This window comes from Camelus bactrianus, chromosome 17, assembly GCF_048773025.1.
Source record: "Camelus bactrianus isolate YW-2024 breed Bactrian camel chromosome 17, ASM4877302v1, whole genome shotgun sequence".
NCBI lineage: Eukaryota > Metazoa > Chordata > Mammalia > Artiodactyla > Camelidae > Camelus > Camelus bactrianus.
Genome location: NC_133555.1, coordinates 1,922,598 through 1,949,942, shown reverse-complemented (window position 1 = coordinate 1,949,942; position 27,345 = coordinate 1,922,598). Strand labels below are relative to the sequence as shown.

Here is a 27,345-nt window from a genome sequence, read left to right as displayed (position 1 = left end):
AGGGCTGGGAGGGCAAGCTGGTGTCGGCTGGCAGAGCAGGTGGCCGCAGCCTCACCGCGTCCCCATCACTCCCTGGCGGCTCGCCGCTCAGGCTGTTCCAGAACATTCCCCAAGGCCTGCGGAGACCGCGCAGCGGGGGCCTGGTGACCCTCTCCTTTCCCCAGGGCGCTGCGGAACTCCCTTGGGGGAGCGTGTGGGGCAGCGGGCAGGCCGGGCTGGGGGGGTCCCCCCCACCCCCACCCCCCACGGCGGCCCACCTGCTCAGGGCCTGGAAGACCAGCGGCGGCACCGCGCCGCGCACGTAGAGCCCCGCCTGCTTCACCAGCTGCGCCAGCGGCCGGAACAGGCGCACGTGCTGCAGGACCGCCTCCAGGTCGGCGTAGAGGCGGCGGCGGAAGCGCAGCCGCGAGTCGTGGAGCGCCTTGTGCCTGCCCGGCTCCGCCGTGGGGGCCCTGCAAGACAGGGCCGGGGCGGCCACGCTGCGCTGCGGCGCTGCCCGCCAGCGAGCTTTCGGTTTTGCTTTATTTTTGGGGTTTTGCTGATTTGACAACATGGGGGGGGGGCGGGGCGGGGTGGAGCTCAGTGGTAGAGCGCATTTTTAGCATGCACAAGGTCCTGAGTTCAAGCCCCAGCACTTCTATTAAAAAAAATAAAATTAAAAAAAAGAATGCATTCAAACTTAAATTGTTATCAATTTAAAATAAACTATTGTAAGTTGTTACACGTTAGCCTCCTGGTAACCATGAAGCAAAAATCCATAGTAGTAGACAAAAAAGATAAAAAGAAAGGAATCAAAGTTTACCACTAAAGGAAGTGATCAAACCAAAAAGAGAGCAAGAAAAGAAGGAACAGAGGAACTACGAAACTGCAGAAAATAATTAATAAAACGGCAATAATTACATACTTACCAACAACTACTTTAAATGTAAATGGACTAAATACTGCAATTAAGAGACAGAGACTGGCTGAAGTAATTAAAAAAACAAGACCCATCTATATGCTGCCTACAAGACTTACTTCAGACATAAGGACGCACAAAGACTGAACGTGAAGGGAGGGAAAAAGATATTCCATGCAGATGGAAACCAAAAGAAAGCTGGGTGGGGTAGCTATACTTTGTATCAGACAAAACAGACTTCATAGCAAAGACTATAATAAAGAGACAAAGAAGGGCATTACGTAATTATAAAAAGATCAATCCCACAAGAACATTTGTAAATACTTATGCATCCAACATAAGAGGACCTAAATATACAAAGCAAATAATAAGAGACCTAAAGGGAGAAGCAGACAACAATGCAATAACAGTGGGAGACTTTAACACCCCACTTGTATCAATGGGTTAATCATCCAAACAGAAAATCAGGAAAACAGTGGCCTTAAATGACACATTAGACCAGACGAACTTAACAGGTACATACAGACATTCCATCCAAAACAGACAGAATACATACTCTTCTCAAGTGAACACGGAACATTCTCCAGGATATATCCAGGCCACAAAATAAGTCAGTAAATTTAAGAAGACTGATACCATATCAAGTATCTTTTCTAACCACAGTGGTATGAAAGTAGAAATAAATTACAAGAAGAAAACTGGAAAATTCACTAATATGTGGAGATTAAACAACATGCTATTCACCAACCAATGGGTCAAAGGAGAAATCAGAAGACAAATTAAAAAAAAAAAACTTGGGACAAATGAAAACACAACATACCAAAACTTATGGGATGCAGTGAAAGCAGTTTTAAGAAGGAAGGTCGCAGCAATAAATGCCTACCTCAGGAAACAAACATCTCAAGCAACTTAACTTCACACCACAAGGAACTAGAAAAAGAATAAACGATGCCCAAAATCAGTAAAAGAAAGGAAACAACAAAGATCAGAACAGAAATAGAGACTAAAAGGACAATAGAAAAGATCAATGAAACCAAGAGCTGCTTCCTTGAAAAGAGACACAAAATTGGCAAACCTTAAGCCAGACCCACCAAGAAAGAGAAGGCCTCAAATAAACAAATTCAGAAATGAAAAAGATATTACAATTGATACCACAGAAATACAAAGATCATAAGAGACTACTATGAACAATTATGCACCACCAAATTGGACAACCTAGAAGAAAAGGATAAATTCCTAGAAACAAGCAACCTACCACGGCTGCATCATGAATAGAAAATCCGAACAGACTGATCACTAGTAAGGAGATTCAATCAATAATCAAAAACCTTCCAACAAACAAACGTCGAAAACCAGACAGCTTCACTGCTGAATTCTACCAAACATTCAAAGAATTAACACTAATTCTCCTCAAACTCTTCCCAAAGACAGAAAAGGAGGAGACATTTCCAAACTCATTTTACGAGGCAAACATTACCAGACAAGGACACAAGAAGAAAATTAAGTTACAGCGCAATGTCCCTGATGAACACAGATTTTTAAAAATCTCTAATAAAACACCAGCAAACCAAATTCAACATACATTGAAAGGGTCATATACCATGACTGAGTGGGAGTTTTCCAGGTGTGCAAGGCCAGTTTCAACCTCCACAAATAAACCAGTGTGATGCACCGTGTGTTAACAAGGTGAAGGATAAAAACCGTATCATCATCTCAGTTGATGCAGATAAAGCACTGGACAAAATTCAAATCCATTTATGATTTTTAAAGACTCTTAACTAGTGGGTATAAAAGAAACGCACCTCCACATAATAAGACAAGCTCACAGCTGACATCATAACCAACGGTGAGACGCTGAGAGAGTTCCTCTAAGGTTAGATGCGGACAAGGATGCCCACTCACCACTCTGATTGAACACAGCATTGGAAATCCTGGACCACATCTTACACATACGCAAAAATCAACTCAAAATGGATTAAAGACTTGAACGTAAGACCTGAAACCATAATGCTCTTAGAAGAAAACACAGGGTGGTAAGCTCCTTGACACTGGTCTAGGCAATCAGTTTTTGGATCTGACAGCAAAAGCAAAGGTCACAAAAGCAAAAATAAACAAGTGGGACATCAATCTAAAAAGCTTCTGCTCAGCAAAGGGAACCGTCGACAGGACGAAGCAGCAGCCTACTGGGTGGGAGAAAATGCCTGCAAACCCTACGTATGAGAAGGGGTTAATGTCCAGAATGTATGAAGAACTCGTACAGCTCAACATCAAACAACAGAACAACTTGATTTAAAAACGGGCAGAAGATCTGAACAGACATTTTGCCAAAGAAGACACACAAATGGACAACGGGCACATGAAAAGATGCTCAACATCACAAATCACCAGGGAAATGCAAATTGAAACAAAAATGAAATATTACCTCACACCTGTTGAGAGCGGCTGTCATCAAAAAGACAAGAAACAACAAGTGCTGGCGAGGACGTGGAGGGAAGGGAGCCCTGTGCGCTGCTGGTCGGAAGGCAAACTGGTGCAGCCACTCCAGAAAGCGGTATGGAGGCTCCTCAACAAATCAAAAACAGAACTGCCGCACGATGGAGCAGTTCCACCTCTGGGTGTTTATTGTGAGGGAACAGAAACACTAACTTGAAAGGATATTCAGACCCCATGTTCACTGCAGCATGATTTACAATAGCCAAGATGTGGAAGCAACGTAAGTATCCAGTGACGGATGAACGCAAAAGGAAAACGTGTTCACACGCACAACGAAACATCTGCGGCCATAGAAAAGGGAATCTTGCCATTTGTGACATGGATGGACCTCCAGGGAATCGAACTGAGTGAAATAAGTGAGACAGAGAAAGACAGTTACCAAATGAGCTCACTTCGATGTGGAATCTAAAAGAGCAAAAACAAAATAATCAAAACCCAAACTCATAGGTACAGAGAACAGATTGGTGGTTGCCAGAGGCAGGGTGTGTGGAGTGAGCAAAATGGGTGAAGGGGGTTAAAAGGTTATAAAGACTTACATTTATAAAGTAAGTCCTGGGGCTGTAATGTACAGCATGGCGACTACAGTTAATATCACCGTATTGCACATTTGAAAGTAGCTAAGAGAGCAGACAAAATTTCTCATCACAAAAATTCTGACAGATGTTAACTAGACTTATTGTAGTGGTCATTTCACAATATATAAAAATATTGAACCATGATGTACAAGTGAAACTCATACAAAGTTATATGCAAATTATACCTTAAAAATGAAAAAACCCTCAATCTAAACCTTGCACTTGATACAAAAATTAACTCAAAATGAATCATAAACTTAAATGTAAACCATAAAACAGTATCTTTTAGAAGAAAACATAGAAAAATACTCAAGACCTAAGGTTTTGTGAAGAATTCTTAAACATGGCTTTAAAGGCATAGTCTATAAAAGAAAAACAATCAACAACCTGGACTCCATCAAAATTCAAAACTTTTTCTTTGGAAAAGATGATTTTTGAGATGATGAAAGGACAAGCTACACAGAGTAGCTCCTCTGAGCCTCGGTGTCCAGAGTTTTTACTGGGGCTCCATTAGAGGCATGATGGAGGGATGGATAGATGAATGGATGGGCGGCTGGCCGGCCCATGGAGCAATCTCAATCTCCACATCAGCTGACACTGCATGACCCAAACTCCCCGCCCTAAAATCACACTGTCCTCCATCTTATGACAATTGGGTGAGGCTGGTCCCCACCCTAAGACCCCGGTGTGGTTAGCCTCCAACCTAAACAAGGGCACTCCTATCAGGTATGTCGTAGGTCACCTCCCAGGAGCCAAGGGCAAAAGCGAGAACTGTCTTGGACAAGGCCCAGTGCTCTACTGCAGACCACGACTTTCACCCTTGTAAAGTGCACAGTTCGGTTGTTTTCATCGTGCTCCCGACGTGCAATCACAAACACTGTAAAACTCTAGAACACCTTCATCACCCCCCCCCAAAAACCGCACGCGTGAGCAGTCCCTCCCCACGCCCCCTCCTCTCAGACCTTGGAAAACACTGATCTACATCCATCCCTGTGGATCTGACTGTTGTAGACGTTTCATATAAAATGGAATCATATAGTATGTGGCCTTTTATGTCTGGCTGTTAGCATAACATTTTCTTTTTCATTGAGGTATAGCTGACTTACACTGTTGTAGTAGCTTTAGGTGTGTAACACAGTGATTTGAAACTTTTATAGTCCATTTATAGTTATTGTAAAGCAGTGGCTGCATTCCCTGTGCTGTACAATATATCCTTGTGGCTTATTTACTTTATATGCAGTAGTTTGTACCTTTTAGTCCCCTCCCCGTCCCACTGGCAGCCACTAGTCTGTTCTCTGTATCTGTCTGTTCCTTTTCTGTTATATTCACTCGTTTATTTTTTAGATTCCACATAAAGGTGGTAATGTATGGTAACTGCCTCTCTGCCTAACTTGTTTCGCTAAGCACAGCGCCCTCCAGGCCACTCAGCACAGTGTTTTTAAGGGCATTCATGTGCAGCAGGACATCGCTCCTTTTTCATGCCTGAATGAGATGCCCTGGTTTGGATCTGTCGCATTTTGTTCACCGGTCGACGGACATTCGGGTCGTTTCGCTTTCTGCCCGCTGCACCTGACGCTGCTCTGAACAGTCACATGCGCGTCTTGCAGGGAGGGGCATTTCAGTTCTCTCGGGCGGATGACAGCCACGAGTCAGCTCCCACTCCCCCCGTGCTCCTGCCCCCAGCACTCGAGACCGATCCCCCAGGGCCGCACGCCCCTCCTGGGGGGCAGACTGCACTTCCAGACTCCCTGCTGCTGTCGGCACCCGGCCCTGCGGTGTCTGAGCTCTGAGGACAGGCAGGGGCCTCTAAACTACAGGGAGGCCCTCTGCACCCCAACCAGGGTACGTGCAAATCATGAAAGAAAAAGAGAGTTAGCGGGCCACCAAAGCTGAAGAACGGAAGACCACGAGGGGCCGCTCGCCCAGCCCGCAAGGGGACACTGTAATCGCCTCCACAGCGCCACCCTCAGGTGAGTGGCCATTGGGTGCCCCTGAGGCCTCCAGGGGAGGGGACTTTCTGCAGCGTAAGCAGCCCCTCCCTCCACACATCTTCCTCGGGCCGAGCCCAACACTCCGTCCTTGTGGGGGCATCTCAGGGCCACGCAGAGCACCTGCTCCCTGCTGGCCGGGAAGCCCCGCAGAAGAGTGGATGCAGGACCCTTTGCCACAGCCGCCCTCTCTTCTACACATCCCTGAAGTCTTCCCTTAGCCAGAGGCAGGCGACTGTCCCTGTCATCCAACTACTGAGCCCAAGAGGCTCCGCATCGACAGCTCCTTCCGAGGGGAGGCACAGCTCAGTGGCAGAGCGCACACCGAGAATGCTCGAGGTCTGGGGTTCGATCCCCAGTATCTCCAGAAGAGATAAACCTAGTTACTACCCCTCCCCGGGAGGGAAAAAAGAGGAGGAAAAACAAAAACAACAAACATCCCGTCCCCGACAGAGGCACGGAACCTGAGCTTGGCTCCTAGAGACCCCTCCACCCCTCCCCACCTGGACGCCACCACATCCCCAGCGAGGCGGCCCGCGCCTACCGGCTCTGGTGGCCCTCCCACAGCCGCCTCAGGCCGTGGTCGGCCAAGCCCTCCAGGATGAGGAGGTGGACCCGCCCGTCCAGCAGGTGGAAGCCGGTCAGCACGTCCAGGTCCTGCTTTTCCTGGACCTTCACTCGCATCTTAAAGGCCGACAGGATCTGCTCGACGTCCTCGAAGGGGTGGGAGTCCAGCCCCAGGGCCCTGGCATTGATCGTGGTGATGTCCTGCAGGAGGCCGTGCAGGAGGGACAGCTTCCTGGAGTCAAACACGAAGACGACGCGGCCAAACTCGCAGGCCGTGGGGTCGGGAGCCGGGGGCCCCGCCCACAGTGGCACCGCCACGTCCGCCCGCAGCCTCAGCAGGGAGCTGGCCTCCAGGTAGTGGCCCGAGGGCATCGGGCCGTGCGGGAGGCCGTCTCGGGGCCCTGGGAGCCCCACCGCCTTCCTGCCCTGGCCGCCGCGGCCACGGTGCGGGGCCCAGGGCTCACAGCCGTGGACGGGGGCGACCAGGTTCAAGCACTTGTGGCCCAGGAGGAGGTCGGCGAAGCTGACCCGGGCGACCCCGTACGGGTCCCACATCTTATCCTGGGACTCGAAGGGGTTGCTCTCCGTCTCCTCGGGAGAGATGTGGACCTGGAGATTGAGGCAGGAATCCAGGGGGTCCTCCCCAAGCAGCGTGGGCTTCCGGGAGTGCTCCTCTGACTTGCGGTCCCGGTCGTGAACTTCCACCAGCATGGGGGGCCCCTCCAGGTACTCCCGTAGGTCGCTGGGGTGCATCGCCCCGAGGAAGATGACGTTGATGTCCTGGAAGTAGACGTGGGTCCCGTGGGGCTGACCCTCAGTCCTGTGCACCGGGGTCTTGTGGAACTGGTACTGGCAGTACACGGGCATGCACAGCCGCTACGAGAGAGCAGGGGACGGCAGTCAGGGGCGCAGCGCCAGGCGCTCCGCTCCCCCCAACCCCGAGGTGGGCCCCCTGCAGCCCACGTTCCTCCTCCACAGATCCTGCCCTGCAAGGTCACTGGGGGACACGTGGAAGGCACCGAGCTGGGGGCTGGCACGAGACGGGGACTCAGTAGGTATGAGTCACTGTGTCTTCCCCAGACGGTCAGTGCCACAAGGACAGGCCACGGGCCTTCTTCACATCCCAGGGCCAGGCACAGAGAAGGTGCAGAGGAGGGGGCTTTACAATAGGCAATTCATATTTTCCAGACGCACACCTGAAGGGCTGGCACACGTCCCCTTTAGCGTATGAAGTGCCCCAGCGACACGACGCTCGGGGTCTACGGGGGCGTCGGGACGAGGTGGGAAGGGGGGCGGGGCTGTGTTGGGGCACAAATGGGGAGCCTCGCACGTGCTGAGATTTTATCATCGGAAACTAACCGCTGCACAAGCTTGTGGCCGCGTGCACACTCCACGTGGACTATTTATTTTACACCGATGCTGGACATTTACTTCAAAACAGTCACAGGTCGGTAGGCTCCCAGGCACCTGCAAGAGCAACGAAGCAAACCTTCCCTCGCAGCCACGTGGATCCAGCTAGAGATTAGCATAGCAAGTGAAGTACGTCAGGCAGAGACCGCAACTGTCAGATCTGCTAAATAAACCCGGTAAGAACGCAGCACACAAAATCAGCACACAGACAGCAGCAGCGCTCCTGCACACCAGCAGGGAGCGCTCCAGGAGGGGCGCTGAGAGGGCAGCGCCTCCTGTGGCTGCAGGAGGACGAGCAAAGCCTCAGGAGCACGTCGGACCCGGGGGCCAAAAACCCGCCGACGAGACCGCACAACACTGCTGCACGAGATTGAAGAAACAAGCCTACGAAACACTTCTGAACGAAAACACACCCGCTGCAAAACACCGCTGAGAAAGTTAAAGAGGACCTTAAAAAGCAGCACAGGGACGACATCCTGCGTCCACGAATCAGGAGACTTGTTAACACGTCACAAAGTGACCCACAGGTTCAACGCGCTCCCTGTCCAAACTCCAGCCAGGGGTGCTGTTTTGCAGAACTAGAAAAAGCTGTCCTAAAATTCACATGGGATCTTAAGGAGCCTCCAATAGCCAAACAGTCCTGAAAAAGAACCAAACTGGGAGTCCTTGCACGTCCCTCCACAACCGCAGCGCCTCAAACACCGTGGGGCTGGTGCCGGCTCAGACACACAGGCTAGTAGGCAGAATGTAAGCCTCTGGGACGAGCCCTTCCACACACGGGCCAGCTGACTTTTGGCAAAGGGGCCAAGACCACTCAATGGACAAAGGACCAACTTTCCAACAAAAGCTGGTGCTCGGGGGAAAGTGGTGCCGGGGAAACCGGCTGTCCGCGTGCGAGGGCGAGGTCGGGCTCTGACCTTACACCGATGGGGAAGTTAGCTCAAATGGATCAAGGACCTAAAGCCAGCAGCTAAAACTATAAAACTCTTAGAAGAAAACAGAGGAGGAAGTTCACGGCGTCGGATGTGGCGATGTCGTCCTGGCTGTGACACCAGCAGCCCAGGTGAGGGCGACCGGATGAGCCGGGCCCCGTGAGCGTCACACTTCTGTGCACACGGGGCGCCGTCAGAAGACGAAAAGATGACCAACAAAACAGGTGAAAGCATTGCCCCAAAATGGTAAGGATTACTATCCAGAATATATAAAGAACACCTACAACGCAGCAAACAACCTAATTCAAAAATGAGCAAATACTTAAAGACATTTCAAAGGACTTGAGAAGACACAGGCCGACCTCGGAGACCTCGGGGCTGGGCTCCAGACCACCACAATAAGCAAATATCCCAGTGAAGCAAGTCGCACGAAGTTTTTGGTTTCCCAGTGCATTTAAAATCACGTTTACACTCTAGCCTACTGTGCGTGCAACATCATCATGTCTTAAAATGCAGCGTACACATTTTAATTAAAATACACTTCACTGCTAAAAGTGCCAACCATCATCTGCGCCTTTGGCGAGTCACAATCCTCTTGCTGGCAGAGGGTCGTGCTCCGATGCTGGTGGCGGCTGGCTGATCGCGGTGGAGGTGGCCGAAGGGAGGGGCGGCTGGGACAGCTTCTCGAAACAAGACAGCGGTGAAGCCTGCTGCATCGGTGGGCTCTTCCTTTCAGGAGCAGCGTCCACGTAGCCCACAATGCTGTTTGGCTGCATTTTACCCAGAGGACGTCTTTCGCAATTGGAGTCCGTCGTCTCAGACCCTGCCCCTGCTTTCCCAGCCAAGGCCGCGCGGCGTCCCAAGCCTGGGGTGTCGCGTCAGCCGTCTCCGCGGCGTCTTGGCCGGGAGGAGGCTCCCTGGCGGGGGACCGCGCTCTGCTCGCCCACAGGCAGCAGCCCCGCCGCCTCCAGGCTTCCCCCTGCGGCTGCGGCAGTCCAGCCACACCTGCAGCCCCCATGCCTCACTCTGGTTTTCTTGCTTTTCTGCCACATCTGCGGTGACTCCCTCCACTGGAGCCGTGAGCCCCTCGAGTCATCCAGGGGGGTCGGAAGCAACTTCTTCCAAGCTCCTGTCACGGGCGATATTTTGACCTCTCCCCCAGAATCACAGCTGCTCTTACTGGCATCGAGAATGGGGGCTCCTTCCCGGAGGGTTTTCAGCTGGCTTTGCCCAGATCCGTCAGAGGAATCCCATCTGTGGAAGCTAGAGGCTGACCAGATGTCTTTCTTAAGTAGTAAGAGTTGAAAGTCGAAAACCCTCCAAGGTCCGTGGGCTGCAGAAAGGACGCGGTGTCACGGCCTCAAAAACAACGTGAACCTCGTCGTCCGTCTCCCTCAGCACCCGGGTGACCGGCGTTTGGTCAGCGAGCAGTGAAACTCCAAAAGGCATGCTTTTTCTGGGCAGTAGCTCTCCACGGTGGGCTGAAAATCCTCAGTAAACCATGCTGTAAACAGGCGCTGTCATCCGGGCTTTGTCGTTCCGCTTACAGAGCACGGGGGGTAGATTTAACACAATTCTTAAGAGTCCTAGGACTTTGGGAGTGGCAGGAGAGCAGCGGCTCCACCTGGGAGTCGCCAGCTGCCTCAGCCCCGAGCAGCCTGTGCTTGGAGGCTCGGAGGCCGCGCACTGGCTTCTCCTCTTAGCCGTGAACGTCCTCGACGGCACCTCCTTGCAGCAGGAGGCTGCTTCATCCACATGGAAAGCCTGTGGTGTAACGTGGCACCTTCAGTAAGCGTCTTAACAAGACCTTCTGGGTGACTGGCCACTTGTGCTGCCCAGCACCTGCTGCCGCCCTGGCACTCGGAGTTTCTGGAGACGGCTTCCTAGCTGTCGGCCGACCTCGGCTTTTAACATGCCTTCCTCACTAAAATTAACCATTTCTAGCTTTAAAAAAAATCATCTAGCTTTTGATTTAAAGTGAGAGACGTGTAACCCACCCTTTCACTTGAGCGCTGAGAGGCCACTACAGGGTTATTAACTGACCCAATTCCCCTGCCGTGTCCTGGGGGAGGGAGGCCCGGGGAGTGGGCGGCACGGCCAGTCGGCGCAGCGGTCAGACACACACACACGTATGGATCAAGTTCGCCGTCATGGGGCACAGTTCATGGCGCCCCAGAACATTTACAGCAGTAGCAGCAAAGACCGCTGCGCACAGACCATGGTAACAGACACAATAATGAGAAAGTCTGAAACGTGCTGGGCGTGTGGCTGGGAGGGCAGCTCCCAGGGCGGCGGCCGGGCCGCACTCACCTCCAGCTCGGAGGTGCACACGGGCTGTGTCGGGAGGCAGGAGACACACTTGATCCTGATGGTCAGGGGGTTTAAGTCCCGCTTCTGCTCTTCAGTCATGATAGGAACTTCCGTTTCCAAAGTCAAAAAACAATCCAAGATGTTGGCAGACCTCCCACGGCCACGAGTCACGACGACTTGCCGTCCTAGAGGGCAACACACACAGCGTCAGATGGTCACTCATGCCGGCTCAAGATGAGCACAGAGGGTTCGGGCACCTGGGAGCCAAAGATAAAATTACACCTCCAGGAGGAAGGCTTAAATAATAACTGGCAAATGCCGACAGGCAGCATGTCTACACCAGCTTCTCAAACGGGGGTCCCCTGGGCCCTAAGGGAACTTCACTTCTGCGGTTTACCCTTGTGATGTGAGCACTTCCTGAGCCACCTACAGGACGGCTGACGCCCAGGTCCCACCCCTAAGCAGTCTGATTCGCTTGGTCTGGGCTGCAGCCTCCCCTCAGGGATTTTTAAAATCTCCCCGCGTGATTCTAGCCTCTAGAACCTCCACCCTAGACCTGTGTCGTGTGGTAGCTGGCAGCCGTATGTGGCTACTTGTGTTTAAGTTAATTAGAGCTAAGAACCATTTAAAATGCACTTCCTTCGTCCCCTGAGCCACGTTTCAGGCGCTCCGTAGCCACGTGCCACCGTGGGCGTGCGGGAGCCAGCCCTTCTCTGCAGAAAGCTCTCCCGGAGGGCTGCTCCCAGCGGTGACCACGTTCCAGGACAGGGGACGCCAGTGTCTATGTTTGGTGCCCACTGTGGGCACCTGGACTGTCGTGGTTTGGGGAGGAAAGGGTGGATGTTGCCGCAGAACCTGCATGGTAGGTCTGAGCCAAGGCCAGCGTGGCGCACCCCGTGCTATGACGGTTTTGCAACAGGGTGACTACAGGAAGAGGGGTGAATCGAGCCACTGCAGGACACACTGGCAGGTGAGGGGACACTTCTCATCGAAGGGGCCACACCCTTCACCAGGTGTCCCCAGGTGGAGACATACTGGTGAGGGCAAAAAAAAGCAATTAGTTTCAAATCCCAGATCTGACTGTTCGTCGTCATGTGACCTGCAAGTTAGCCGCTCTCTGAGGCTCGATTTCCTCGGAACAAAGAGGGCAGAGACCCCGCGTTTCTCAGGGTGAAGAGGACCCCAGAGGGCTTGTGTGGGGCCAGGGGCCCTGCCAGCACGGGGCACATGCTCCAAGAGGACAATTTTGAGGCTGGTAAATGTGGTCTCAGGGCACACGACGGCCCCCACTCACGCTCAGAAAGAGCGGTCGCCTCCCAAACGAGTCCCGCCGGTGTGCGCACCGTCCGCGCAGGCTGGGAGCATCTCCTGGGGGCCCCGGCTGCCCCCTCGCGCCTCTCCTTGTAAACTGGCTCACTAAGGCCACAGCCAATTCTGACTTGCGTTAGAGGCTTTTGTAAGCCTTTTTGTCTCAGCCTGCCCAGTTCAGAAGACACCTCTGGTGCAAACGTCTATTCAAATCATCATTCAGAAATTTGGGGTGGTGCCAGCCGCCATCCAGGGCTGGCGTCTCAACCTCAGTGCTACTGACATTTGGGGACACAATTCTTTGTCGTGGGGACCATCCTGTGCATCACGGGACATTTAGCAGCATCTTGCTCCCAGTTGTGACCACCAGAAACGTCCCCATACGGTGCCGAGTGGCCCCCGGGGGGGGCACACATGCCCACAGTGAGAACCACGGTTCCATGTAAGGAACGAGGTGAGGGGGGCGGACCCCGTGAGGCTTGTGCACCTGCAGCGGCCAGGCTAGGGGATGTTAAGTGGTCGCCCAAGGTCTCTTGGCCAATAAGCAGCAGAACCAGTGTCCAAACCAGGCCTGCTCGGCTGCGTGTGGCCCCTCCGCTGCGCAGTCAACAGAAGCATTCACATGCTCAACTTCTTGTAATAAGTATAACAGAAAAGAGTGAAAATACATATATATATATACATGTATGTACGTGTGTAACTGAAGCACTCTGCTGTACCTCTGAAACTAACAATGTAAATCAACTCCACTTCAGTAAAAAAATAAGATAAAAATGACATTAATAGAAAAAAAAAAACATAAAGAGTTCACTCCAAACACGGAACCTTTCTGGACGCTCACTAGCTTCCTGGCCAACAGCATGCACCACTGAGGTAGAAGAAGTCTACGGCCCAGTCCGACATCGAAGGCCCTACCGGAAATGAGCATGCTAGTCTGGGAATTAGCTTACGCTATTTTATTTCACGGCAAAAAAAATGCACAACAGACCGCTGAGTTACAGCCACTCGCGGTCCATCACCGCGCCCTGCAGCATCAGGGCCACGGGGAGGTGACTGCGCTGCCACCGCCGAGCCCGGGCCCTGCCTCCCGCCCACCCAGACGTCTGGCGAAGCAGCTGCCACCTCCCCGCCAGCAGCGCCCCCTCCCCAGTCCTGCTGCATGCAGGGACCCCGCAGCGCAGTTCACACACAGCCTCTCCCCGGGGGCCTTGCTGCAGCCGACCGGGGTGGGAACGGCCCCCGGCTTACAGACTCGGAAACAGACTCGGAGAAGGCAGGCGGTCTGCTGACAAGCGGCTGAGCCGGGACCCAAAGCCTGTGCGGGGGGAGCTGCTGCAGCAACGGTCACCTTACGGGCCGTGACGGCGCAGGCTCAAGGGAGGGGGGGCCCGGGCACCTCTCAGCTTCTCCCTGCTGAAAATGGCCACACCCGGTGGGCCAAGACCACGCAGGCGTCTCCAACCCCTCCCGGCAGAGGTGAGGAGCAGGTCACCCGGGGCCCAGCCGCCTGGAGGAGCGCCGGCTCCTTCTGGGCACCAGACCAAGGGAGCCTCCGCCAAAGCTGCCGGCTCCCGGCAGGGCCACGTGCCGGACTGGCTGGAGAGCGCACGCGAGTCTCTGAAAACGCTCCTCGGGTGGGACTGGTTTTCCAAAATCCACTTAAAGGCGCAGGAGTTAGTATTTTATCAAAACGCATGGAAGGCAACCCGAGAGCTTGAGAGGACTGCGACCTCCCCGCCGCCGCGGAGCTGGACACCCACCCGCGGGGCTTCACCCTCCGCGTCCGCCCACGTTTCCGCAGACCGGCCAGGAGAGGGCGCGCGTTCGCCCCACGGCCCAAACCCCACAGCGAGGTAAGCTTGCAATTACTTTCTCTCAAAGAAAGAGGGTCCCACACATTACCTTTTTAAAACAAAGTCACATAATTTTACCCAAAATATATTCTGAGCCTTCCATTATCCAAACATATGGACCTAATAAATACCTATTTATTATTTCTCAAACCAACTTTATAAATGGTGATCAATCTTACAAAGCAGAAGCAAACCCCTGTTCTGCACTGAGCTGTGTGCCCTCAGGTAAGTTGCTTGACTTCTCTGAGTTTTGAGTCCTCACTGGAAAAGTAGTGACGATAATCAACCCCAATGCCACCACCACCAGTTCACTGGGAGGATCAGAGTTTGTCACAGAAGTAAACAATGGGACGTAAATACTGGCTCCCCGTCCTCATTCCCTTTACTAGATGTTCCTGCAAAAATCTGCAGGAACGTGTTTATACCAAGTAGCCTCCTACCCTAAAAACAAACTTGATATTTATTATTCTCACAGGTTTGCCTAGACTTTGGAATCAGACCTGGGTTCAAATCCTGGCTTCACTTACTCGCTGTGTGATCTTGGACAGTGCAACTGACCTCTCTGTGCCTCCGTCTCCTCCTCTGTATGATGGTGACAGTCACCCCCACACTCTGCTGAGGTGGCATGGAGCGGGGACTCAGCAACCGTGAGCATTCCATCTCGGGACCTTCTTGTCACACGTGAGAAGCAACCAGAAACTGCAGGGAACAGGTGTGGCTACCTGCGAGGAGCGGCATTATCGCCAGCTGGACGGAGAAGGCGCCCTGCTTCCCCTGGCCTGCCATCCTGGAGTCACTTTCCTCCTCTGCTCGAGATTTCTTCCTCCTCTTCTGGCTCTTCTTTCTCCAGTCCAGTTCCTTCTGTCTCACTGTGAAGTCAAAGGAAGGAATGAGCACCAGGAGGAGCTGCCGTCCCAGCCGCATACCTGCCCTACGTGCTGCAGGGATGCGGGAAGGTTCCTGGCGCCCCCTGGAGGCAGAGTTTGTTCTCTGCGCTCCCACCCCATCCCTGCAACCAAAGAGGCGTCCAAACGTGGAGAGCAGACCCATTGTCGGGACATGCAGGAAGAAATGAAGGGGTGTCCCGATCCCCGGCTCTACCACCCGAGAACGTGCTGTGATGACACCAGCACGACGGGGTATCAGAGTCTCCTCCACGGCAGCTCTTCCCCTCGGTGCTGGGCGTGGGAGCTGAGCCACCAAAGTTCCAGAACCGGGTCTCTCTCTCCTGAAGGGAAAGCGCCTTAACCATTCTGAGCCCCGATTCCCTCTCGGGCCACATGGGGGACACAGCCCCTACCTCCCGGGCATTGGGAGGAGTCGGTGAGCAAAGTTACTGAAGGCGCCCAGCTCAGCGTCCCACTCAGATCAAGAGGGAAAAGGAGAGGAAGAGACACATAAATCGGAGTAATTAAAACCATGAGCTATGGTTCCCTGACAGAAAGACCAATGGAAAGGGGGGGAGGGTGTACCTCAGTGATAGAGCATGTGCTTAGCATGCACGAGGTCCTGGGTTCAATCCCCAGCACCCCCATTAACAAAATAAATAAATCTAACTAGCCCCCCCAAAACATGTAAAAATAAAATTAATATTTTTTTTTTTAAAAAGGCCAATGGAACTGACCATTCTGGGAAAAGCCAGAAATTGACCCACACCCACAGGGAGACTCAGATGTCAGAGGTGGCATTTCAAATCAGTGAGGACGGACCTGTCAATGAATTATAATAACTCTCCATCTGGAGGCAAATGAAATTGTTGGGCACCTCACACTACAGGCAAAATGAGCTGCAGGCGACAGGTGGAACACGAAGGGGGGACCAACAGCAGGCGGGCAGGGCGGAAGCGGACTAGCTCTCCGCCAGACGGCGCTCTGGTGGCCAGGGACTCACCGGCTCATGGACAGAGGCTGTCTGCAGGGTCTGCAGAGTGGCCCACACAAAGAGAAGTCGGACTTTTATACGGCCTGGATTTTTGGCAACTGTTACCATGTCCAGCGACCGTGGGCTGGGGTGAGTGCCAGCTGCCCTCTCGGTCCCAAAATACAGGTCCAGGTCCCAATTTGCAGTGGGGTGCACAGGTGCCATGCAGAGTCACACAGGTGCAGCCCTGCCCGGGGCGGAGGTGGAGACCTGCGGGCCTGCCCTGGGCCACCCTGCTGGCTCCACGCCGAAGCTCCGGGATTCAAACCCAGAGCCGGCTCCCCATCCACCACCCACAGCTCCTGACCCTCATCAGCTGCACGTGAAAGCAGCTCGCGGGAGGACTACGAAGCCAGCCCAGGGAGAAAAGCATCAAAAGCGTCAGAAGAACTCACTGGAGACCAGACTGCCACCTGGGTGAGAAGGGCTTGTAAACGTTACCCAGAGTACAGACTGGAAAGGAACAGTCAGCAGGTGCACAAACAAGACCCCTACGTGCGCTGAAAGGGGGAGTCACAGACCCCGGCCCGTGACGCTCACAGCGCTCAAACCCGCCACGCGGGATCACTCAGAAGACCTGAAAAACAAGCTCAGGGGTCAGTAAGCAAAAATGGAAACTCAGAAGAGAACAGTCAGTGAAGAAACAGGACGAGGCGAGTGACCGAGGAACGCTGACCAAGTAAGCGCCCGAGCTGCTCTGGGCCCCACTGGGAATCTGGGACGGAGCCCGACGGTGCCGGGCCGGGCGACGACGTTGACCAACGGGAGCTCCCGGGACCGCCGTCGGGAGAGGAAGGAGGGACGGCTGGGACGCCACACCTGCAGCGTCTCCCCGGGAAGGGTGGGCGGCACGTCTCCTCCGCCCGTGATCCCGCCGGGCGCCCTGGACCCTCCTGCAAGCGCGCGAGGGTGGCCGTCACTGCAGGGCCGGCGGTGACGGGGAACTGGCGGCGGCACCGGTGTCCCTCAGCGGGACGGCACGTGCGAAGGGCATGCACCCACCTGCCGGGCGCCCCCCGAATTTGGGACAGAGGGGCTGGGGCTCCCACAGCCAACACAATAATCTCAGAAATGAAGAGGTGCTGGAAGAGACGTGTGGCGGGAAGCCATTTCTGTCATCTACAGAAACCGGCGTCGGCACGAGGCCGTGTGAGTGTGACGGGGGCGGGGGCCACACCGACTTCCGTGCAGGCGCTTCTCAAAAGCACAGGAGGCACAGGGGCTTACATGGGACCTGTAACCTTTCATTTCTTGTAAAGAGAAGAAAGAAAATAGGAACAAGAAAGAAAGGAAGCGTGGCCCAACAGTAGCAGCTGAATTGCGGGACGCAGGGTGCTTGCCTTTTTCCGTGTACTGTCTCCATTTCAAAAGAAAAAGGAAGGTTCGAGACCCTCGTTAACATGCTTAAAGGACAACAAGAAGGAGTGAGGCTACTTAACCTGGGGAGAGAAGCCTCGGCAGGACCTGCGGGCTGTGCAGATGGGAAGTGCGGGCGCGTCTTTCCTGAGGAAGAGGGACGGCTGCAGCCCCATGTCCCCCCGCCCTGGGGGCGCCCAGCGCTGCGGCCTCCGCGTGGGACCGGGCAGCACACTGACTGACTGGCTGAGGGTTGAGGAAACGATTTGCAGCAGTGACGCTGAACAAATGGGAGATGGCAGCAAGGCCCCGGTTCTAGAATTTTCCATCTCATGCTGGAAACCCAGCCACTGGCTGGAAACCTGGTGAGGAGGTCTCGGCCGAGAACGAGGACTGGGTTCGGTGACCTGAGGACCCGTGCCCGTTGGCAGCCCGCCGCTGAGATCACCCACTTCCCCGAGAGCAGCTCCTGTCACCTGGGACGCTATTCCCTGCACCTCAAGGAGCAAACAGCTTCCAAAGAGAGCGTCTCCACACCCCACCCTCTGTGCTTCCCCAGCACCCACACTCCTACCCACACAGCGCCTGCCACGCAGAGTCAGAATGACTTGCTTGAAAGTCTCTGGTCGGTGTCAGAGATCTTAGTGCTCCCCGTGCACACAGCACCACGGGCCAGGAGCACGGGCGCACGGGCGGGGTGGGAAGCGGTGGATGGATGGACGGATGGATGGACGGACGGATGAGGTGAGTTAGGGCAGGTTGGCTAAAATTGCATGCAGTATTTTTCACTTACGAGTACTGTTTGGTCAGGTATCAAAGAATCTGTGGAAGCCTTCAGAATTTGAAACATTTCCTGATTCTCTTCCAGGTCCAGTTATCCTACAAAATTCCCAAACCCCATCCTAACTTACTTTGAAATTTTTGTTTTTCCAACAAGTTCGACAAGCTGTTAAACGACAATCTTTCAGTTAACTCCTTCATCTCGACCGAGCTGGCCCCTCCCAAAAAAATGGCTGGTCTTGAAATATTACATCTAGAAAATTCATAAAGAGAAAAACAAATGGAGGTGAAAAAAAAGTCTAGGACCGGATCTAAGAACCTATTTACTGGACAACCTGTGCACGACTGCAACCCAAAGCTTCTCAGGTTTCAGGGTGCACACGAATCACCCGGGAACGCTCCTGAATAAAATGCAGATCGTGGTTCAGAAAGCCGGGGCAGCCCCGAGACCCCCGAGACCCCCGTGTCTAAGAAGCTCCCAGGAACGCTGAGGCCGCTGGTTTGTCCGTCCCCCTGCACTATCGGTTCCTGACCAACCAGGACACACGGTGGAAAAACTAGCTTTTTTTAATAAAAGCAACTGAAACTCTAAAATATCCAGGGATTCATTTACAGGAATTACCCTCAACATCCACAGGAAGAAAATGAGCCCTGCTGAAAACCATAACGGAGGGGAGGAATTGGGTGAGAAGATACACCATGACCATGGATGGGACAAGTTCACAATGTCAACATGTCAGTTCTCCCCAAAGTAATCTATAAATTCAAGCAAAAAAATTTTTAATCAACATTTTGAAATGACATGTTCTCCTGGTTCTTCCCATTCCATCCCCCCAGGTCACCAGCTGGGCCTCCATTCTCCTCCTAGTCCCCACAGCACCCGAGAAGCCTCCTTCTCTGGAACTTGTTAGGCTCCGGGAAGCGCAGGGGCAGCTGCGCTCCCAGCAGGAAGGGCTGTGGACCCGGTCATCTGAAGGGGCGGGCTGGGACCCTGGCTTCACCCACACTCCCCAGGTTCCCAGGAGTTCTAGTTGTGTGCCTTTGTGCCAGTCAGCTGCCCACTCAGTCACCTCACATAGAAAACGGAGACAGTGACACCGCCCCCCGAGTGAGCGTTCTGAGGCCCCAAGGAGGCAGAAGACCAACCTCACAGGAGCTCTGGGCCCGACGCACCGCACGAGCTCGAGCACAGGCACCCTTTCTCCATCCCTCCATCTCGCCGGGACTGCAGCGGCTCCAGCTGGACTGACGTTCCCAAAGTCCACGTGACCCCTGGCCGGAGTCGCTGGGGCTAGCCCAAGGGGGGCTCCACCCCACCCCCCAAAATAGCAGGGGCCGTCCTTACCGTGCTGTGGCAAGATCCTCCGTTCTGAGGAGCTTCTCACAGTCCTCAGTGCTCTGGGAAAAGGTCTCCGATTCTGCTGGGTGAGAAGCGGGGACATTAGCCCTGTCTCCAGACGTCTTGCTCCGCCCTCGCCCACCGAGAAGCGAGGGCCCTGACACACCTGCAGGGCCAGCCCCCGGGCTGCAGGCCCGGAGAGCCGAGCAGTCGGCAGAAAGGTTCGTGACTGCGTGGCGACGAGTATTCACGAATAACCGCGACTGTGACTATCTGGGCAAACGGAGGCAAGAGAAGGCCTCCGGGTCCTTATATAACGCCTCCCGCCGGGGGAAAAGAAGAAAGGTCTATTATCTATTCAGCTGTCCACTTCTAACGTGCACGTTCGAGAATACTGAGAACACTGCCCAGCTTCCTAAGTGCCCGCCCGCAGGGACGGGGGAAGCGCGTTCTACAGCTGCCAGCAGGTGAAGTCTTCTGCAGTCACCACGAGCGAAGTTTACGGAAAGTCACAAAGGAGATGGGGTGTGCACGTGACGACACTAATCTCAGAATACAAAAGTGATGTATGTGACCTCGTCTGCGAAAAAAAAATCTCAGCACAGAAACAAAGAATTGGCCGCGATACGATTATCAAAACATTACAACGTTCTCTCCTCGGGAGGGAACCACAGCGCCTTCTCCCTGCTTGCTTTATACCTTTCCATACTCACTGAATATTCTGAAATACAACCCAGAACCGTATGCAACTTCGGCAGTTAGAGAAGTTTTCTGGCAAGTCACAACAATGAAAAAGAATCCACAGCGGGGAGGGTGTAGCTCAGGGGTAAAGGGTGTGCTGAGCAGGCACAAGGCCCGGGGCTTGATCCCCAGGACCTCCAGTGAAAATAAATAACCCTAATTACTTCCCCCACCAGATAAATAAATAAATAAAAATAATTTCTTAAAAAAAAAAAAAAAGGATGGCTATTAAGAAAAAGAAAAAGAATCCGCAGCAGAAGTGAGCTGTGCAGTGAGAGCTGGTCTGCTCGGCTGGTACGTGGGACAGACTCCCGGGCACACGTGCCCTGCCAGCAACCTCGATCAGTTACCCCCTCCCCGGCTGTGGCCTTGTACGCAGCTTATCCACAAAGGGGGCTCCACTCACCGGGCACAGACTTTAAGCCTTTTCCTGCTTTTTCTGGTTTCCCCGGCAAGTGCTCCTGGTGCGACTCCTCTTTGACGTGAATGCCCTGTTCGGACAGTCTTCTCTGACTTAAAACCAGGTGCTTCACCTCCTCTGGAATGCAGGAGAGAGGCCCGCTGACTCAGTCAACCAGACGTCCGTCCTGAACCCACCCCCACCCCAGGCGACAGTCCGGCTCCTGGAGCTGGGGGCGGAGCCGCGGGTCGGTGGGCAAGGCTCCTGCCCCCCAGAGTGGTTCCCGGGGCGGGGGGCGGCCTCGGAACACCAGGCAGCTCAACCCTCCACCGGCCTCGGCTTCTCCCAAACGAGCCGAGAAACCCTGGGTACCTGCTGCTCCGTCCGACATTCACACGTGGCTGTAAGGACGGCACCACATCCCCCTCTACACTCGGCCACTGAAGAGAGCTGACCCTTCAGCCCAGTGAGGACAACACGCAGAGCCCCCCACCCCTCCACGCCCATCACATCTGTCAGTCGGGGGCTTTGCGCGCACACGGCCCCGGCCAACATGCGTGGAGCCATGAGCGACCAGAGGGAGGGAGTGACAACGAGACGATGCATGCTGAGGGACAGATCACAGTTTCGGAGAAGAGTTCAGGCCAAGAGCCCCTGGTGCCTGGAGGCAGGCCCTGCAGTGGGGAAAAGCCTCGAGTGTTTGGGGAACGGGGCTGGACCCGGTGTGAAGGTGGGAGCGGCAGTGGGACAGGCAGCGGGGAAACCCGCAGAGCGGTGAAGCGCCAGGGACGACGCGGTGATTTAGGAAGGCCAGGGGACAGCAGCAGGAGAGGAGGCAGCTGAGGGGCACAGAGCTCCCGGGAGCAGCACGCAGGCAGGCCTGGGGTGGGGGCGCGGCCCAGAGGGGAGGGCACAGCTGGGGGCAGCTGTGACTTGGGGGGCTTCAAGGCAGGCTTTGTCCAACACCGAGCAACCGAGAGGCTGAGCAGATGTAAGAGAAGGAACTGCTGATGCGTGTGGGATGTTCCGGTCCAGACCAGCAGGCGGAGAGCTAGCAAGCCTAGCACGTGACCTGCGGTGCATCCAAGAAAGTTTCCTGTCCCCCATGTAACATGAAACAAGCCTCTCGTGTGGTGTCCCTGCACACCCAGCAAACAAGAGTTTCCGGAAGATCTCTCCTTAAGTGGAAAAGGTGGGGCTTCAGACAACAGGTACACTAGAGCCGTCTTCGTTAAAATTTTGTGCCCAGCTGGAAAACGCACGGGAAAATGTTAGCCATGACCCTCTCTGCTCAGACAGCATGGGGTTTTCATTTTTCCTCCCTTTGGCTGGTCTACTAAAATTGTTTTGCAAAGCGAACATACACTGATTTTTTTTTTTTAATGGAAAAATCTACTAAACATGAGACGCAGTGATGCCAGGCGGGGGAGGGGCTGGAGGAGGGGCGGGTGCTGCCGGCTCGAGGATGCTCACAGCAAAAGGCCCGCAGGCCCTCCCTGCAGGGCCTGGGACCCCCTTGTTCCTTACTTTTCCAGCCGGCTGATTCTACTCACCCTTCCAAGCCTGGCTCCCATGGCCCCTTCTCCAGGAAGCCTTCCCGATACCCCCACCCCAGCACCCTGCTCCAAGGTGAGGCCACTGCGGGGCAGCTGGAACCTGCACTGAGGCTGCACTCCAAGGGCATCAAACGCCGGTGGTGCAAAGCCCACACTTTGAGGATGTGGGTCTGTCCTTTGGTCCAAGTCAGAAAAGTGACCTTGAACCCCATTTTCTCTCCCAGGACAAGTGGGTTAGAGGCAAATCGGGGCTCTTCGCCAGCGATGAGGGGAGGGGAGGATTCGGGCACAGCTGGGAGGCCGGTCTGGCCCCTGGAGGGTGGAGGCCAGGGTTAAAAATCAGAAGCCCCAAGCCCCCAAGGGCAGGCAGGCTGCTTGAGGAGGAAGAAGGCGGGACACAGGAGAAAGCAGACTTCCAGTCATGGAAACTTGGGTTGTGGTTCTGGCGCTGCCACTCTGCTCGCCCCCCAACAGCGCCCCCTTCTGCGCGTTCTCAGACTCCCGTCCACTGATGTCAGACGACTTCCAGCATCTCCAAAACCTGGGCTGCATCTTGCAATGAGCGCTGCAGCCTGGTTTCACTGGCAGCACTTTGCTATAGTTTTAAAACTCTCTATAGACAACGCAACCCTCCTTATTGCCGGGGACCCCCTGCCCGGCACAGCCACAGCCCCTGAGGCATCTGACCAGAGGAAGCAGGTGCCCAAGGTCACCATTAGCTCAGGGTGGAGACGGGCTTGAGTTCCGCTGTGGGACTTCAGCCTGGGTCTTCCTCTTTGAGAGAAGTTCAAAAGGAGACCTTCTGGCACTGGTACAACCTTCACACACGAAGAGCCCAGTGGACCTGATGGAAATGTGGTTGTCCCGGGGCCGGGCGGCTCTTAAGTCCTCTCTTTCATTTCTTGATAGCCTCTACTTATTTTTTTTTTCAGTGAACACACAAGACATCCTGGGAGACAGGCTGGTGGGGGCTGCCCCCCGGCGCTGCCGGGGGCGGTGGCTCAGGGGCGCGCACGCCGAGCACAGCCTGGGTAGATGGCGTCTCTGACGCAGAGACCAGCACGGACCCCGGGAAGGTCAGGTGACTGACAAGGGGGTGCTGGCTTTCATCCTATCCCTGAGGAGAAGCCATAGCCTCCAGAACATTTCAAAGACAACACAAGTACCGGACTCACCAGAAGAGCCCACGTCTTCCAAGGCCGCGGCCGCCTTCAGTCGGTAATACTTGACTCTCTTCGGAATCTTTTCTTTCGTGTCCCAGAGCCTCAAGGTTATTTTGTGAAAATTTATTTTCTTTAGCAATTCCTTTGTCACCTTGATGTTAAAAGTCTGGGTCCAGGACACCCAGACCTTGTCCCCTTCTGGCCACGGCCTCACGGTCTGCGTAAGAACAGCAAGAGACCTTGAAAAGCAAAATCACGTGCAAAGACGCCCTCCCAGCGACTCCCAACCTGGACCCAGCGCCGTGCCACAGGCGGGCGTGCGTGCACCAAGAAGTGGCAGGAGCTGCAGAGACTTCGGAAACACCTAAGAAATTATTAGATAGATATGTCTAATAGAGGGGGGAGGGCAGAGCTCAGCGGTAGCAGGTGTGCTTGGCACACACGAGGGCCGGGGTTCGGTCCCTGGTACTGAGACTGGGGGAAAAAAAAAAAAATATATATATATATATATATATATATAAAGTCACATAGTTGGTATTATTAGGTTAGTGCATATTCCCGTTCGGTAGGTCTGGGGTGGGGCCCAAGATCACACATTTCTAGCAAGTTCCAGGGGAAGCAAGCATCCTTCGTGAGCATTAGGCTACATGCAAAGCCGCCCACCTACACACACGCCCACCTTTATCCTCGAATCCAGGAACACCTTGGCCAAGCCTGAAAACACCACGATGTCCACTCGCTTGGGCTCTCGGTCGTCCGGCAGCAGGAAGTACTCCAGGTGGCAGTAAGAGCGAACCCTGGCCACAGGTCTGTCCATTTTAGGCTGTTTCCTGTGTTTCTCAACCAGCTTCGAATATTTTCCTTTGCGACCTAGAAGATACAGATGGAGTGAGGCTTGTTTTAACCTCACGTCGGAAAGCAGACCCATCTCCACAATTCCCTGGAGTTCCAAGAGGAGCCCTAGGCTGGAGACTGCCCGCAGGCCCCCCATGCTGCTGCCACCTGGGGGCTAAGATGTGGGGCCAGCCCTTCCAGCCGGGAGAGGAGCAGGACCAGGGCTGGGCGCCAGCAGGCAAAGCGTCAGGGCCCGCCTCTGAGGCGAGCCTGCCTCTGAGGCGAGCCTCTTCTTAGATTTTTCACCTTAGGCAGTTCGCCTGCCTCCCCCTAGTCACGGCAGCTCGATGTGATCTGTGTGATCCCAGCAGCGTGAACAAGGTTCTGAAGCACACCCTGCCCGGGGGTGGGGGCGGGGAGGAGCCCCCAGGGCCCTCCGCAGCCTCTTGTAGGGGCAGAGCTGGCAGACATACCAGGCAGAGGAAAGACCCCAGCTGAACCTCACGAGGGCGGCTGTACGATGTTGGCGGGGCTGGGGGGGCGGTCAGGATGCTGAAAGCGAGGCTGGGCTTCCACCAGTGGCCACGGCCTCTGCGACCTGCCCATGACCTTAAACTGACCCCAGCGGGATGGGGCTTTGGACACCATGAGAGGATGCTTCAGGAACTCCAAACACTGCCTCAAAGCTTCATTCTACAAAACTGTGACTGTATTTAGAGCTGTCATGTAAAAATTTCAAGTCGTTATCACCAAGGAGGCTGCTATATGAACGGAGCACCACCAGGAAACTTCGCTCTGGTGCAGAGTCTGGAATGGAACCTCTCCTGCCTGTCCTCGGTGGGTGTTAGAATGTCTTGTGAAGGCGCACCTGACCAGGATGCTGGCAGAGTTTCACAGGTCTGCCTTCGGGCTTAATCCACGGTGGCCAGCAAGCGGACACAGACCCTCTCATTTCCTGTAGATGGGACTGCAAAACTGCTACAGCACTTCAGGGGGCAGTTCGGCAACTTCTGTCCCCAAAGCGTAAATGCGTGCCTTAGAGCCAGCAGTTCGGCATCTCAAAATGCAGGCTCCAGAAGTACCCACACGGATGCCCAGAAACGCACTGCCAGGACGTCTGTTGCGGAATTGTAAGCCCCAAACTGGAAACAGCTTTCACGTCCACCAACACAGGGAAGGACAAACTCGACACATACACTGGAAGGCTGTGTCGGCGTTTTAAACAAACAATAGCAAAGGCAAACACATCTGTTCACATCCTACATGGTACCCAAGACGTGCCGTCAAATTTTTTAAGCTATAGAATAGAATATGCAGGATCTCTTTACGATACCCAAGACACGGGAACAGTCCAAATGTCCATCGACAGATGACTGGATAAAGAAGCTGTGGTGTATCTGTACGATGGAATATTACTCAGCCACAAAAAGAGTAAAATAATGCCATCTGTGGCAACATGGATGGACCTGGAGATCGTCATTCTAAGTGAAGTCAGAAAGAGAAAGAAAAATGCCGTATGAGATCACTTATATGTGGAATCTAAAAAAAAAAAGGACACAAACGAACTACTTATTATTTATAACTTGGATGACTGATTTCTCAAATATGCACATCTGACTGTCCTTTATGACTGGATTACAGCATTCTGTTGATTCTCATTTTATGGTTGGCTTTATTCCTTTGATAACTATGTAAGTTTAAAAAGCTAAAGCTCTAAACTGTTCTTAGAAACAATGATCAGTACACATATGTAAACTAAAAATAACATGCAGTGTATTGTGTATATGTATTTACATACGATACATTGTGTATTAGCAAATTGTAACAATTCTACCTAATAAAACTGAAAAATGGAAATAAAGAAAATGTAGGATCTCAGTTCTCTTAAAGAACGGACAGAAACATTTATAAATAGGTTCATAAACACTCAGGTATTGAAGGAAAAAACACGGAAGTTGAATTTTATACCCAGCCAAAGATAGGTCCTTCAAAGGCATTAGTACCATAAAAATACTCTCAGGCAAGAGCTCATAAATTGAGCTGCACAGAGACCTAGTCTGTAAATGCCTCTGGAGGAACCGCCACAGTAAGAAAAACAGGCCTAGGAGATGCAGCAAGAGATGTGAGGGTGAAAGGCGGCGGAGTAAGCACCAGTTTGCTTGTGAGGTGGTCTTTGCAAATGTCTTTTTCTGGGTTCTTTTGCCTGATATCAAAAGATCAAAGATGAAAAGCATCATTATGGATAGAGGAGGTCACACGTAATGACAAAAAGGTCAATCCACCAAGAAGACAGGTCAACGTGAAACATGGTATTCACCTAACCAAACCACCTCTGAAGTATGTGAAGCAACCACTCTCAGAACTACCAAGAGAAGCTGAAATTAATCCTTATGGAAGGACAGTTCATCTAGACCAAAAACATCCTTTTGTATATATCAAAAAGTGGAGGACTAGTCTCTGCCCTTAATCTTGGGGCTCAACTATGTGACTTGCTTTGCCAATAAAAGGTTCACAAGTGGGAGGAGCCCAAAGACTTCGAGAGTGCTGGGCCACTGGGCTTGCCCTCTTGTGTGCCTCTGCCTTTCCGGGACAGAGCTGTGGCTGGGTGGCCCACGTGTCCTGGAGGAGGATGAGCCCCTGCAAGGAACCCAGCCTGGATCAGCTGACTTGCTCATCCAGAAACAGGGACTCCAGCTGGAAGCCACTAAACTGGAGAGCTTGTTCGGGTTCGTTACGAAGCATGTTTTTGCAAAAGCTAATTATCTTCACACTCAAGAGATTTTGATTCACTACATCTGAGAATCTGTATTTAAACAAAGTCAGGTGATAAGCCAGTTTACGGAAACCAATGCCTAAACCTCTTGGTTGTTTCTTTAGCTGCAAAATGCAGAAGTAACATCACCTACTTCTTGGGGTTTTGAG

The 27,345-nt window shown here is 53.5% G+C and overlaps 1 protein-coding gene across 13 annotated transcripts in view; it reads right to left on the bottom strand.

Moving 5' to 3' along the window:
* CFAP92 (cilia and flagella associated protein 92 (putative)) overlaps positions 1 to 27,345 on the bottom strand; it is a 106,049-nt gene that overhangs the window by 22,503 nt on the left and 56,201 nt on the right. For 12 of the 13 annotated variants that reach the window (XR_012499796.1, XR_012499794.1, XR_012499793.1 and 9 more), the window contains exons 7-16: positions 24,269 to 24,459; positions 23,602 to 23,806; positions 20,877 to 21,008; positions 19,736 to 19,811; positions 19,537 to 19,635; positions 18,522 to 18,643; positions 15,057 to 15,203; positions 11,174 to 11,358; positions 6,499 to 7,397; positions 258 to 452 (exon numbers count right to left, since the gene is read on the bottom strand). Coding sequence is in view for 10 of the 13 variants with exons in the window: in XM_074344221.1 (XP_074200322.1) it covers positions 258 to 452; positions 6,499 to 7,397; positions 11,174 to 11,358; positions 15,057 to 15,203; positions 18,522 to 18,643; positions 19,537 to 19,635; positions 19,736 to 19,811; positions 20,877 to 21,008; positions 23,602 to 23,806; positions 24,269 to 24,459 (2,251 nt within the window). In the remaining 3 variants the exon portion in view is untranslated. The remainder of the gene's footprint in view (positions 1 to 257; positions 453 to 6,498; positions 7,398 to 11,173; positions 11,359 to 15,056; positions 15,204 to 18,521; positions 18,644 to 19,536; positions 19,636 to 19,735; positions 19,812 to 20,876; positions 21,009 to 23,601; positions 23,807 to 24,268; positions 24,460 to 27,345) is intronic. The other variant, XM_074344220.1, reaches the window with a different exon arrangement.